This window comes from Pipistrellus hanaki, assembly GCF_964339955.1.
Source record: "Pipistrellus hanaki genome assembly, chromosome: 14".
Taxonomy (NCBI): domain Eukaryota; kingdom Metazoa; phylum Chordata; class Mammalia; order Chiroptera; family Vespertilionidae; genus Pipistrellus; species Pipistrellus hanaki.
Window position 1 is genome coordinate 52,233,431 of NC_140516.1, and position 14,855 is coordinate 52,248,285.

Consider the following 14,855-nt stretch of genomic DNA (forward strand, 5'->3'; position numbering starts at 1 on the left):
AAGTAAAAACAGCCACGTCACCAGGACCTGTCAGCCCTCCCCGGCATTTAAACAGCTGGGTGGGGGAGGGGGGTCAGCAGACCTGTCCCCGCCTGCCCTTTGCAAAGCCCAGCAGGCCCGGGCACTGGCCTCTGCCACCGCCGCCTCCAGAGCGTGGCAGGCGAGGTCTAATGTGCAGCCCGCCGCTCAGCCTCACCGGGGCGGCCGGGAGGCGTGAAATGAAGTTATTAGCATGAGCGGCCGGGCTGCCTCCGGTAAGCCGAGGGGAGTGCCGGTGATTTCTGAAGTAAATGGGAAAGGGGCCGTTTGCACATGGAGAAGCCGTCACTGGGGCGTCACACCCTCAGCCCTGCGGGGACGCTCAGACACGCTCGCTCTCCTCCGTGCGAAAGGAGCAAGGACGCCCCTGCGGTGGGACTGCCCGCAGCGGGCCCCGAGGACCCTCTGGCGGGAGAGTCCCCGCAGGACGCCCTCCCGGGAAGGGCCGCGTGGAGGGAGGGCCCGGAGGCCTGGCCGGGGGCGGACGGAGCGAGGAGGCGGCCTCGGAGCGGTGCTGCCCAGGCTGGTGGCTGGCTCTCTGTGGCAGAACGTACACACCGTGGCCCCGGCCACGTCAGCCACTGAGTGCACACAGCACTGGCCTTTCCCACTCACAGTGCAATGTGTGGCCATCGGCACCATCTACTCCCACACTTCCCGTGGGAGCCGGCACGGCCACGGCACACGCAGCCCCGGGCGCCCAACGTGCCCCCCACCCCCTCCGCTCAGCCAGGCTCGGGGCCCCGAGGGGCGGGGAAGGATTGGAAAAGACAGACAAGAGAGGAAAGCTGGGTCTCGGTGGGACACTGTCCTCTCTGATGGAGCGATAGCAACAGCGCCACAGGCCGCCAGCGTGTCTTTATTTTACAGCCGATGCCACGAGGCACAGTGAGGGCGCGGTCAGGATGTTAACAGCGTTCTCCTGGGATTCGATCCCACTCAGCTACAGCACCTGACAAGCCTTGTTTACCGCAGCCTCTATCGCTCAGGCGTGGGGGCCACGTGCTCGGACACAGGTTCACGCTCACAACCACAGCCGTTGGCTGTCACGGTGCTGGGGGCTCTGCCCTCCGCGCTGGGCCTTGCACCTGGCCAGGAGGGGACTGTGCCCTCTCGTCAGCCTGAGGCTTGAACCTGTCCAGACGCTGTAGCCCCTGCCCCCACCCTTCCTTACCCCCGAACGCAGAGTCCCCATCCCGAGCACCAGGCCCTCGCCCAGCGCCAGGAGGTCCGGAGAGCCGGAACCTGCATTGTCACCCGCGGGACACTGCCAGGGAGCCGGGTGCTCCCGGAGACGGCCCGCTGCCGGAGGAGGCGGGGCCAACTTTAGGGACTGGGACCAAGGGGCAGGCACAGGGTGCGGAGGCCCAAGGCGGACGCGCCACTCACTGGGCTGCAGGCTGAAGCTGAGCTTGGTCCGCGGCATGACGGGCGGGGGCGTCTGCTGGGCGGTGGGCGAGGACGGGGACACGGAGAAGCGCCTCTCGCTCCCGATGGCGTTGATCACCTGGCTCTTCGGCCGCTGGGGCCGCAGGGGGCTTATCTGGGGGGGAGGGGGGGCAGAGAGAGAGGGGGTGAGGGTCTGTCCTGGGCTGCGGTGCCACCTCCAAATTCCACGGAGCGAACGGATTCCCTGGGACCTGGTGTTCACGTCAGCGCACCGGCCCGTGTCACGTTAGTGTCAGACATCCTCCCGAGGGGAGCGCGGAGCAGAGGCGGGTGGATGGCGGGGGCCGAAGGGAGGGCGGGGGACGCGCTGAGCAGAGCGGGCCACCCTCAGTCACCCGGGCTGCGTGGTCTCTGGCCGGGAGGGGCCGGGGACAGACACACGGGTGCTGCTTTCGGAGACACCAGGATGCCCGAGGACACGGGATGCAGGGCAGTGTGAGTGGGACCAGGGGAAACTCCCCGTGACCCGCGCCCGCCCCGCAGCATCGGTTCGGCGGGCGGTGGGAGGAGGGAGACCCCATATTGACGAGACAATTTTATCGCCAACTCGCCCCCCAGGGGACAGCCCGCGGGTGGGTGTGGAGGGGGTCCCCGGGGGGTTACCGTCTCGGACAGGATCACGGCCTCCGACCCCTGTGGGGCCGCGTCCACAGGCCGCAGCTCCTTGTCGAACGCCTCCTGGTGCTTGCTGTTGCGCTTCTCCTTCTTCTTGTCCTTCTTGTCCCGATCGGGGTCGTCCTTGTCCAGCTTGTCCTGCGACCGCGAGTGCATCTTCTTGGGCAGCAGGGGCTCCAGGGCGAACCTGGGGGAGAGAACGTTCAGGTCCCGGCCGCAGGGGTGCGGGGCCTCCCTCCCCGGAAACCCAGGGCGGCCTGGGGACCGCGGCTTCGCAGGAGGAGGGGCTGCCGGGAGGTGCGGGGCGGCGAGATGTGTGTTAACCCATGGCAGCAGACGGACTGCGTTGGCACCTCAGCGAGGACAGCCGGAGGAAGACCCGCAGCTGCAGGGCGAGGGGGGATGGGGTTTCTGTGGGTCTGTGTGTGTGTGTGTGTGTGTGTGGGTGGGTGGGTGGGTGGGGCTTGGGTCTATTCCAAAGGCGAGCCCTCACCTTTTGTTTGCTTATATATCATGTATACACATACACACCGAGTGGCCAGATGATGACGATCTCTGGACACATAATCATCTGGCCACTCAGTGTCTGCCCTATAGAATAAAAGGCTAATATGCAAATTGTCCCCTGGGCCAGGAGTTTGACCAGCAGGCAGGCAGGCCAACCACCCATGTCCCCAGTGCCAGCCTGGTTCTGATGACCCCAGGCGACCTTCTCCCAGGTCGCCTGTGCCATTTGAGACCGAAGTCCCGTTTCCACCCCATCAGCCTCCTGGCCAAGGGAGAAAACTCTGAGAGGAAACGAAAACCTGGGCTCTATCCACGATGCCTCAAGTTCAAGGGCAAACCCCGGCTCCCCAGAGAGAAGGCCGGGACTGCCCGCGCGGTGTATTCACACGTGCAGCACACCACACGCCTGACCCAAACCCGCAGAGCATTGCACCCGCCCCTCGACGCTCCTGGAAACAGGAAACCTTCCCCTGAGCAGCCGGATTTTCTGGGGAGCAGCCAGATCAGATTTCCCTGGCAATCCTGCCGCCGGGGACAAGCACGTGTGATTTCAATGCCTCCTCACTGAGGCTTTCCACGCGGACTTGGCCTTAGAAATAGCAGACACGGATAAGAACTGCTGTTAAGGGGAAAAAGAAGTGGGTATAGTTCTCATTTAGTTCCCCATCGGGCACTCCCGTCCCCGGCAAGGGCGGGCACTTGGAGCTGAGTGTGCCCAGGGCGGCGGGAGCTGGCTGTCTGCGTGGGGCCGGGGCTGGGGCCCGCGGAGGGTGGGGGATGGAGTGGCGGCCAGACGGGGTTGGTAAGCGCGCAGCTGTGCAAACGCCACAGTAAAACCTCTGGAAGAGCTTCTGGATGTTCAAATGGCAACGTTGTTTCTTCTTGTGTAATAACAAATGCTACATGTTTGCTACTCAAAAGCACTAAAAATATCAATATATGAGAGAGTGAGAGTGAGAGAGAAGGGGGCGGGCTTGGCCCGGGCTCAGCGGTTCCCAGCCTATTAGGTCCTGTTCCCTTCCTGGCGGCTCTGTGCCCTGCAGCTCAAGAGCCAACAGGCCCCCGAGAGGTCTCCCAGGTGAGGTGGTTCTCACGGAAGCCTGACGGGCAGGAGTGACGCTGGGGGTGCGCAGAGGTGGGGAGTCCACGCACGCCTGGCGAGGGCACACCACGCTGCCTCCTGGACGTGCTGAGGACAGAACACTCCTGGGAGGTCACACTGGACGGAAACTTTACAGCCAGAGTGGTACCCGAAGGGGGGACTTCTCTCTCGAAGACTCACAAGACCCTGGAAGTCTCACTGGGCACTCAGTTCGAAACGTCATAAAGGTCTCCGTTTCATAGCCAGTTTGGATTTTAAAACATCCTCAGCTGTGATCCAACCGGCCCAGGGCCCTGGTGGCCCCTCCCACACAATCCCCGGGGCGGAGCCCTCTCACCCGTCGGAGCCCGGCCTGGAGGGCGTGCTGTCTGAGGACAGGGAGGAGACGGAGGCCACCGACAGGGGCCGGGACGAGGAGGGCATGGTGAAGGACCGCACCATGGACCGCGGGCGGCTGCCTCGCCGGTCGTCCAGGCCGGAGGGCTGCGGGGGGAGAGGGAGCAACAGAGAGAGGCTCGTTGGAGGTTCGGGACAGCAGACTTCAGTCTGGCGGGCTCAGCGTCCTGGACCACGTCGTCTTAGCCTGGAAACTAGACCCAAACTGTCAACACTTTTATGTACCGTACACGGTCCCACTGGGAGTCAGAGATGTAACTAAGGATGATTTGGTTTTAGAAAATTTTAAAGGCAGATTTCTATTTATTATTATTATTATTATTATTTTACCAAGACCACAATCCATCAGCCTCTTCCAAAGTCATAGCAGGAAGTACTGACCAGAAAGCCTGATTTACAGAGTAACATCTGGAACGAGATGAAAGAATGTGTAAGACCTTTACATGGCCCTGACCGGTACGGCTCAGTGGATAGAGCGTCGGCCTGCGGACTGAAAGGTTCCAGGTTCGATTCCGGTCAAGGGCATGTACCTTGGTTGCACGCACACCCCCAGTGGGGGGTGGGCAGGAGGCAGCTGATCGATGTTTCTCTCTCTTCGATGTTTCTAACTCTCTATCGCTCTCCCTTCCTCTCTGTAAAAAATCAATAAAATATATTAAAAAAAAAAAAAAAAAAAAGACCTTTAGACGAACTGGGTACAACTCTGCTGACAAACTATGCACATGAAGGACGTGTGACCACTGCGCTCCTGGGGACAAGACACCATGCCCTGCTCTTAATTAAGGGGGTTCCTCCCCTGCGGTGCCCGGCGGGGTGGATTCGGGGAAACCTCACTGGCCCCCTTCCCCCCTCCCCGCCCCGCCCCAGGATGGAGTCTCCCATCCTCTCTGGGACATGCTCTTGTACATTACCAAAAAGTGTGTCCCTCAAATATTCCGTGTTAGCCTCTAACTGGTAGAAAACATGTGACAGGTGCCTGATGCTGTGTGCTGTGGAGTTCCCGTCACTCCCCCCAGGAGGGGAGCTGGAGATGCAGCCATTTCGTGAGCGGTTCCCCCACCAGTTCCCGTGACTGAAGGGAGGAGCTGGTTTCCCTGGCCAACGGGCGACGAAGGGGACCAGGCGTCCTGTGCACACCTCAGTCACTCTGCCGCGTGAGCCGGCCTCGTGGGACTCCGGGGCCCCCCCGCCCCCCGCGCGGGGCCGCTCACCATGGCCCGGACGCCGTACTGCTTCTCCACCTTCTCCCGCAGCTGCCGGAAGCAGGCCTCCATCCGCTCGTGGAAGGGCCGCAGGGCCTCCGTGATCTTCTCCCCGTGGATCCGGATCCCTTCGGCCAGGAATGGGATCTGGAAGACAAGGGGGCGACCCTCCTCACTGCCGGGCCGCACCTGGCCCGGGAGGGCGGGCACGCAGGGCGGGCGGCACTGCCACCCTGCATGCTGTGAGGCCCACGCGGGACGGGCTGATTACGCATTGTAAATCAGTGGGGCTCAGCGCCGAGGGCCCCTGGAGGACTCCCTGCCCAGGCTCGCAGTCCCCTCCACCTGAGTGCCCGCCGGCTGGGCACTAGCCTTGGCGAAGAGCTGCATTGTGAGTCTGTTTATATGCAACCTGATCTGTTGGCCACGGGTCATGTCACAGCGCAAAGGTCTTTCTTAGTGAAGAATATTCTAGGCAATGAGAGCTCTGCTCCGAAACGCAGATATCTAAGACAATGGGATCCATCTAAGCCTGTGGGATCCATCTAAGCCTGTGGGATCCATCTAAGCCTGTGGGATCCATCTACATCTGTGGGATCCATCTACCTCTGTGGGATCCATCTAAGTCTCTGGGATCCATCTAAGCCTGTGGGATCCATCTAAGCCTGTGGGTCCTGAAAGACATGCTTTGGAAACGAATCCGCATCTTTTCTTCCTCAAAACTAAAAATACCTTTGCTGCCGGCCCGGCTGTCACCAAGTCTCCACCAACACCTCCCTTCGGAGCGGAGACACAGCTAACCTTTAAGTGTCACCCAGAGACGGTTCCTCCCTGCAGGACCCTGCGGCCGCTGTCAGGGCGGGGCAGGAAAGGCCGGCTCCCTCCCTGCCCCCGCCGCCCCCGCCCTCCCGCTCCGACAGGAGGACAGCAGCGCGACACTCTCCACGGCAATCAAGCGCAGAGCTTCCTCTTAATAACTTATAATTAAATCGACGCACTGATTAGAGACAGATTTCCTCGCGCAGCCGCACCCCAACCTCCAGGAGCAGACTGAGAGACGGATGATGAGCGCACAATTGGATTTCACGTGAACAACTTCTCGAAACCTTGTCAAGATGAATCACGGCACAGCCTGCGCCTGGCTGGCATCCGCAGCGGGCAGCTGCGGCCTCTGTGCACGCAGGAAGGGGGCCGGGAACGTGTCCCCCGCGCCCCCGTGTGCAGCCCTCTGCCTGCACCCACACCGTCGGTTTGGCTGACAGCTGGGCCTGACCCCAGCGGAATGTGCAGTGAGGTCCCGGCCAGCAGGGTTTACCATTCCGTGGGAATGGCCCCCGCGGACTGCGGCCTCCGGGGGACGGGCTCTGTGCAGGGGCAGCCTGGGACAGCCGGGGGCTGGTAGAGGTGGCGTGTCTAGCTGGGTGCGAAGGCAGGTGTGGGGGTGTGGCCTGCAGGTTAAAGCACAGCCACCCCCACACTGAGCACATCTCGATGAAGAGAGATCTTTCTGGAATGTCCATGATGCACTCTCAGCAGTGCGCTGTGGCTCTGACAAAGGCCTGCACTGGGCAGATTCTTGACCCAAAGAGGCTACTTGCTGGGCTCATGTTAAGATCCGGAACTGCAACCTGGCGGGTGACATGAATGGGGCATAAAATTTACCCCCAAAGAGGTGCCTGGCCAGGGCCATCTAGAACCTTCTTTGGCAGCGGGATGTATTCACCTGGCGCTGAAGTGCAGTCATGAACACTCTCTCCAACCGCTCTGGCGCTGCACACACGCACAGAGGCCACAGCGCAGGGCCTGCGCGGCCTTCCGCGGCCCGTCACTCCGGGGTGTCTACTGCTGAGCATGGAGACCTGGGGACACCGCTGACCCCACGTGGGCCCCGATTTGCTCTGGGACGGGGCCCAGGAACCTGCCTTTCTAAAGAGCCCCAGAGCGGGGAGAGCCCCCGGCATTGCTTCCACGGAGCACGAGGTCCTCGTCCCGGGCCGGCCTGCGGGCAGCAGGGGCATCTGGGAGGGCTGCTCCGGGCGTGGGGTGCCACCCCGGCCAGGATGGCGTTCCTGTCCCAGCTGGGGACGACGAGGGAGGCTGGCTCTCCTTTCAAAGAGAAGTGCGGGCCCATCCCAGCGGGTAATGCGAGTCTGTGTGGCCTCCCAGCGGGGCTCAGGGCAGGGGCGCTGGAGGAGACAGCAGCTCTGGGAGGGGCCCAGCTGGGCCCTTGGGGCAGGGCTGGCGCTCACTGGCAGCCACAGAGCAGCCAAGCAGCCTGCGCCTGCCTCCAGGCCCTGGGGAGGAGCGGTCAGCCCCGGCCCCGCCCGGCCAGACCCTGGCACAGAGCGGGGAGCTGCGGGCACCCCTCACCAGCCTCCCCCAGCGGCTTTAGGGAGCAGAATGTGCGGACGGCGCCTCAGGGGTGGGCGCTGCGCCTGCGAGGCCCGGGGATTCCCGGGGGAAGCTCGCTCCACCCACACAGAGTCTCAGAAAAAGAGCCACCACACAGACTGACAAAAGCAGAAGGAACACGCAGAGAGCCCCACGCTCTGCTTCCTGACTGCCTGGGTCCGCCGGGGAGAGGGACAGACGGGCGTTGGGAACGCGGGGAGGAGAGCGAGATCGCAGGGAGCGTCTGAGTGTGTGTTTCCGGGGCTCCTGCCGTAATGAAGCTGCTGGAAAACAGCTGCCTTCGTTCGGCTCCCCCGCAAGCTGCGTTAGAAGCCATCCTTTAATAAAGTTATTAGGGGCGATGACACCGTGCTGACACAGTTCTCTCTGGGGAACAAATTATTTTCCTCGGCAGGACTCGAAACTCTTAAAATCCAATTTGCTGTAAAAGCTTGCAGGGGAAAAAATCAATAGGACTTTTGCAGACCAAACTAGTTTAGTGAAGCAGCGGCTGCACAGTCTCCGGGAGGTCCGAACTGTGCACCCTCCGGTTACGGCAACGTCTACCCTGGAAGCTTCCAGACCCTTCCACGCTCTCCCTGCTTTGTAGTAACAGGAAACCACCCACAGGAGGCTTCCGTTCCAGGCAATGTGGCCAAGGAGGTCTAAGGAGGTCTTACTTAAAAAAAAAATAAAAAATCTATTTTTATTGACTTCACAGAGGAAGAGAGAGGAAGAGAGTGAGAAACGTCAGTGAGGAGAGAGAATCATGGATTGGCTGCCTCCTGCACCCCTTCTGGCCTCCCACTGGGGACTGAGCCTGCAACCAGGGCATGTGGCCTGACCGGGCATCAACCGTGACCTCCCGGTTCATAGGTCGGTGCCCAGCCCCTGAGCCACGCTGGCCGGGCCCAGCCCTTCTCATCATGGAGTCATTCCCAGCCAGACCGAAGCCACGGCATGGGATCTGTGGCACCGTCACAGCCACGGGGATGGTTATTTCAAAACTCGCACACTATACAGAAACGGAAAGTAGCAAGTGCTGGCGAGGACGGGGAGCCACTGGGACCTGAGCAACATGGCGGCAGGCGAGATGCCGACACGGCGCAGCTGCAGCGGCAGAGCCCTCGGAGGCCACGCGAGCTAGTGGGCTGACGATGGAGGAGCCACGCAGCTGAGGCTCGGAAAGGCCAGGACAGAGGGGGCCCAGAGGGGTCTCAGGAGGAGCCGACTGTGTTGGGGACCCTGGTCAGCCAGGGAGCTTCGCTTGGCAAGGCGGCCAGGGGAGCTGCGCCCGGCCAGGCAGAAGGAGCCCGGGGCTCCCCGAACCCCCCACCCCTGAGCTCTGACCCAGCGGCTGTGGGTCACACCAGCCTGCACCCTGCTGGCCGCCCACGAGAGAAAACAGCTGGAAGAAGTGAGCTGCCCTGAATGGGCAGAGCTCCCAGGAGAACCGGCGTCCGCCCCTGCACCGCCCCTGCACCGCTGGCTCCCGAGGCTCCCGGATGCTCAGATGCTGACCAGGCAGTGTCCACGGAGCACAGACCCCCGCGGCAGTCACACCCCCCCCCCCTTTCCGGACACGCCCCTCCGAGGGACGACACCCGCAGAAAAGCAGAGCAGTGAGCCGCGCTGTAGCTGGGACACCCAGCCGTGATGGCCCTCCACCCCCCCCCCCCCACGAGAGCCCGCGGGGCTCGCCCCCCCCAACTCCCCCCTCCCCCCGCTCACCTGCCACGCGATCAGGTCCTTGAGCTTCTCGATCTTCTCGTGCGCCTCGGGGTGCTCCTGCAGGTACCGCTCCGTGAAGAAGGCCTGGAGGGGCGGGAGCCACTCAGCACCCCGGCACCCAACACGTGCTTGGCACCCCCACCGTGCACCAGGCCCGGGGACAGAGCTGTGGGTCACACAGACTCACTCATGCCGCCAGGGAGCACACGCCCCTGGCTGGACCCCCACCCAACTCCTTAGGACTCTCCGAACCCCAGAACCCAGGGCACAGAGCCTGGTCAGTCCGTGGAGCGAACGGGCAGGCAGGAGGGCATTCGGGGTGGCACCCCAGGCCTGGGAGCCCAGCAAAGCCACAGCTGACCGAGACTCGGATGAGTGGCTCAGTCTGCTGGGTGGGGGCTCCCCAGAGGCTTACAGGCCGTCACCCCCACATGAACCCTGCCCAGGTCTACAGAGCGGCACCTCTTTGTCCAGGACCATTGGGGGGCCCGCTGGGCAGGGACCCTCGGCCTCCGCTTTTGCTGGTCTGGACCAGGGGTCAGCTCTGCTCTTGTATCTGAGCAGCCGCAGGCGGGGAGGAACGAATGGCCAGGGCCCCGCTGCCCACTGGGCTTACAAGGATGGGGCAGCTGTGGTGCCAGCGCCAGGGCCAGACCACACGGCTGTCCGTCAACCCCGCCCACTGCCCCCTGATGCTTCCCGGGCCAGCGGGCTCTCTCCACGGGGCCGGCCCGACAGCCTCCATCTTGTAGCCTCAGTGACCGCAGGGGGCCGACCCGGGGGTCCAGGCCTTGGACCGTCTCCCGCCCCCAGGGCTGCCGAGCCCCTGGCCTGGCCTAGCTCATCGCTCTGCCGCTCAGAGCCCGGGAGGGCCGTCGGGCAGGGCTGCGGGGAGGGCCGTCTGGGCAGGGCTGCGGGGAGGGCCGTCCGGGCAGGGCTGTGGAGAGGGCCTCGGGGCAGGGCTGTGGGGAGGGCTGTCGGGCAGGGCTGCGGGAGGGCCGTCCAGGCAGGACTGTGGGAGCCGTGTGCCACCAGCCTTTTCGTAGTTGGCGAAGCCGCCCATGACGGCGGGGTCGACGATGCCGTTGAGCAGCATGGAGAGCGGGTTGATGGGCAGGCTGGGGTCCTCCAGGTGCTGCTGCACCATGCCGTCCAGCTTGTCGTTGGTCAGCTGCATGGTCTCGATGGCGTTCTCCAGGGGGCTGATCTCCACCTGCGGGGGGCGGGAACACAGGCGTGGGGCCGGCTGCTTCCACGGCCCTCGCCGGCCCCTGGCCAGGGAGCAGCATCTGCGGGCAAGGACAGGCTTCCTCCTTCCTCCTTCCTACCCTGCGGCGTTTTGGGGCGCGGTCCCCGAGTCCCCGGAGGCCGGCAGCCAGGCCTTTCAGTCTCACCGTGTGGCCACACATGTGGTCCTCGGGTGCCGGCCGCCTCCTCCTCGCCCCCCAGAGGCTGAGCAGCTTCCGGGGCTCCTGGGCAGCCCCCCGACTATGGAACCTCGAGGACAAAGGCTCTTGGGCAGAAGCCCGTCCAGAGGCTGAGCCCTGGCGAAGGAAGGGCCTCTGCTCCGCCCCCTACCATGGTGCCCACCAGGCTTGAGTGCTGCCAGGCCTCTCCTGAGCTGCCCCTCAGGTGCCAGGGCCCACGAGGGCGCTCCCAGCGCAGAAGGTGAGAGGGCCCAGGTGGGGACAGGCACGGAGCCCGGGCTCCGGATCAGGAGGGCCACCTGGGGGGGAGGGGATGGGGTGAGAGGGGCACGCTCCGGGGTGGCCCAGGGCTCAGACCAGTAAGGATGAACAGCCAGAGGGAAGCACAGCTGGGAAGAGAGGTTCCAAAACCGAGTCTGGGCTTTGAAGGGGGTTCATTGTGCGCTCAGTGGTAGCCCACGCCCTCTGGCTAAGACCCTGCCAGGGGACAGCAGCAGGAGACACCACAGAACGGACATCTCTCACCCGGCCGCACACGCAGGCTATCGCTGCGGCAGGGCGTCCAGGGAGCCTGTGGCTGACCGGCCCCTGAGGAAACGGCCCCACGGCTCTTCGTGGGCAAAGCAGGGCTTGGCCAATGAGATGCAAGTCTTTATTTCTTTAAAAAGCTCGGGGGGGGGGGGTGGAGGGGAGTGCTCGGCCAGTGTGGCTCAGTGGTTGAGCATCATTCCATGCACTGGTTCGATTTCCAGTCAGGGCACATGCTCAATCCCAGCAGGAGGCAGCTGATGTATGATGCTCTCTCATCACTGATATTTCTCTCCATCTCTCTCTCTCTCTCTCTCTCTCTCTCTCTGAAATTAATAAAAGAACATTTTTTTTTAAGTGCCAGGGAGGAGTACCAGCTATCTTGGTTGGAAATGAGCAAGTGCTATTAATCAAGGTGTTTGTCATGCAAATGGCGATGAGCCATCAGGAAGGAGCTGGGAAAACCCTATGCAAATGGCCCCAGTCCTAAACCCTCCATTCAGCTGAGGGAAGCGGGGGCTGTGCCACCCCGGGGAGGGCTGCTCCCCACCTTGTGGGAGGCAGGAAGCTCAGGCCCCTTTCCCATAAGCTCCATGGGCTGTGCCCGCATCTCACTAGGATGCTCGCGGATGGAGAGGCCGGGGCTCCGGGGAGCATGGGGAGGAGGGGGGGGGAGTGTGATGTCTGATCTGGGGGCAGCATGTGCACTGGGCAGTGACCCACCACACACGTGGGGAAGCATGAGCGAGGACCACGACATGCCTCGCGGGCGTGTCCTTACCATGAACACGGACTTGACCTCGAACCACCGGAGGATGCCGGGCAGCTTGTACGCGGTGGTGTAGACGGTCCTCTCGATCCACATGTTCTGCGGAGGGAACACGCCCGTGTGAGCGGGTCAGCAGCTCGGCGGCTTCTGCCCATCGGGACTTCCGGCCTCGCAAGGCCAGCCCCCAGGACGGGGTCCCCCTGGAGAGAGGACGCTGGGGAAAATGGGGGGGGGGCGGTTCCCTCCAAGCAAACGGGTTTCTGGAAAGGGTGCGTGAGTGAGGCCCGGGCCGTACGGAGCCGTCACGTAAGGGACACGCAAAGGCACGTGCACGAGGACCTCGGGGCTTCACTCCGGGGCCTCTCACACAGTAACAAACCCGTGCTCTCAGCTCTAGTGCTCCCACCCAGCCAGCGCGAGGGAGAAGAATCACCCGCCACTCAGACACGGTCACACACGCATGTGCTAAGCATGAACACGTGTGCATAGTTTCAATAAACACCACTTTGTAATCCACATGTTTTGTAACAGGCCGCTGTATATACGGGGAGGAAAGTGTTTCCAGCCAATCAACATCACTCCTTCTCCCCCCTCCTGCGCTGTCACCTCCCCCTGGGGCGATGCTCACGGAGTGGCTGAGTCAGGGTACCGAGACTCCGATACAGACACGGGCACTCGGAGGCACCTGTCCCAGGACCCGGGTCCGGATGGAGGCGACTCGGACACGCCCGGAGGAGGCACATGTGTGCTGTGACCTCAGAGACACGTGCACAGCGCCGTCTGTCACCTGTCACACCTCCTGGGGACCTGGGGCGTGTGTGTGAGGCACCATCGTCTCACTACGTTTGGGGGCGCTATGCTAGGGTGTCTGCACAGCGGGGACTCGGAGGCCGCACTGGCCCTCAGGCCATTTGGTGGGGCTGGCATGAGCTTTAGGGGGGTGTGTGTGTGCGCGTGTGCGTGTGCGTGTGTGTGTGTGTGTGTGTGTGTGTGTGTGCGTGCGTGCATGTGTTTACCGCGAATTCATTGTCCGGGTTCTTCTCTCCCTTGCGGATCGGCCGGGAATATTCAAACCGCTGGACCTCGTTCACCCGGTAAAAGCTGCAGAGAGAGGGGCCATTAGGCATCGAACCCCAAAGCAGCCGATTTCCTCTGCGAGGCCAGGCCTTGCCTCCCAACAGGCCACCCGTCCCCCAAAATATCCCGACCCTGACCCGGGCGCCCGCCGAGCCTGTCTCTCCCCGCAGCTCCGACGCGGGCGCTGGCAGGAGGAGAACGAGCCCGCGCCGCCTCCTCCCGCCCCAGCCCGCAGGGAGCCAGACGCGGAGTGACAGGCGCCGGCGAAGGTGACGGAGGAGAGGGGCCGCGCCCGCACGCCTGTGCTCGTTCCATCACAATGGGTCCGAGCAGCTTCGTCTCTCAAGATAATGTCACTTAATCCTCTGTTATTTCGAAAATAAAGAACTGCATCTTCATTGTTGTTAAACAGGTCTTCCGTGCTTTCCTAGTAGTTTCAGATCCACACGCGGCAGATCGGCCATCAGCAAGAGCGGCGAGGACGGGACCAGTGCGCCCCTCACCGGGTTTCCGCAATCACGTGCCTGTGTCCACCCGCGGCCGGAGCCCCGATGGGGAGGGCTGGCTGCGCCCGGGGCCACGCCGCGGTGTGGAGGGGCCCGAGCGGGGGGTCCTGGAACCCGTGCCCCCAGATGCCGAGGGACAAGGATGTTCTGTGGTTGTCGAAGCGAGACCGAGGCTCCCGGACCCGGGTGCCCCTGACCCGGGCGCTGTTCACGGGCCAGGTGGACTTCCTTCCCTGCACCCCACTTCCTTCTTCTCCTTTTTTTTTTTTAAATATATAATACATCTGTATTGTTCAGATTATTACATGTGTTCCTCTCCCCCCCCCATAGATCCCCTCCACCTGACTCCCCACCCCACCCCATGCCCTTACCCCCCGCCACTGTCTTCACCCACAGGTGTAAGGCTTCTGTCTGAGGGGTGCAGGAGGAGACTGGACAAAGATCTCACTTCCTTCTTGATGCTGGAAGCAATCAGCTCCCCTCCGCCGAGGCCCAGCCCAGCCTTCCCCAGGAAAACAACCGGGGAGCTCCACGGAGGGCCCTCCCGCCCTGGTCCGGCAGGAAGTGGGGCTCACCTCACAATCTGCTCGGAGACCGGCCTGTGGAACCTGGGGGGCAGGTCCAGCTTGGGCTTCACCGTGAAGCACTGGATGTCTGGGGCGCCGAGGTCAAGGATCACCGTCAGGGAGGCAGCCCCAGGACCCCGCCCTCCCCGCCGGCCTGGCGCGGGCCCGTGGGGGGCGGGCGCGTGAAGGATACACTGGCCGGGGGAGCTCCTGATCTCCTCGCTGGGCGGGGACGTGGTCTTCATCTTCTCGGCGTTGGGGAACTGCGTGAGGAGCCGCGCCTCGAAGTCTTCCCGCCGCTCGTACTCCTTGCCCCGGTAGATGAATACTTTGCCCTGCAGACGGTGCGTGCAGTAAGGAAGGGGGTGGGGGGCCAAGTTCACACAGGAGGGTCCTTCCCGTCTCCATCAAAGGAAAAGGCTCTGCCCCAGCCCGCGTGGCTCAGTGGCTGGCCTAGGACCCGGGAGGCCACGGTTCGATTCCCGGTCAGGGCACAGGCCCGGGTTGCAGGCTCCATCCCCAGTGGGGGGCGTGCAGGAGGCAGCAGATC

At 63.2% G+C, this 14,855-nt stretch overlaps 1 protein-coding gene across 4 annotated transcripts in view; it reads right to left on the reverse strand.

Annotated features, from left to right (window-relative positions):
- The window catches only part of DOCK1 (dedicator of cytokinesis 1), a 200,191-nt gene that overhangs the window by 2,414 nt on the left and 182,922 nt on the right, over nt 1–14,855 (reverse strand). For all 4 annotated transcript variants that reach the window (XM_084904416.1, XM_084904415.1, XM_084904414.1 and 1 more), the window contains exons 41-50: nt 14,499–14,640; nt 14,315–14,393; nt 13,173–13,257; nt 12,169–12,255; nt 10,469–10,645; nt 9,433–9,516; nt 5,320–5,457; nt 4,050–4,195; nt 2,092–2,290; nt 1,429–1,582 (exon numbers count right to left, since the gene is read on the reverse strand). In XM_084904416.1, the coding sequence (XP_084760542.1) occupies nt 1,429–1,582; nt 2,092–2,290; nt 4,050–4,195; nt 5,320–5,457; nt 9,433–9,516; nt 10,469–10,645; nt 12,169–12,255; nt 13,173–13,257; nt 14,315–14,393; nt 14,499–14,640 (1,291 nt within the window). The remainder of the gene's footprint in view (nt 1–1,428; nt 1,583–2,091; nt 2,291–4,049; nt 4,196–5,319; nt 5,458–9,432; nt 9,517–10,468; nt 10,646–12,168; nt 12,256–13,172; nt 13,258–14,314; nt 14,394–14,498; nt 14,641–14,855) is intronic.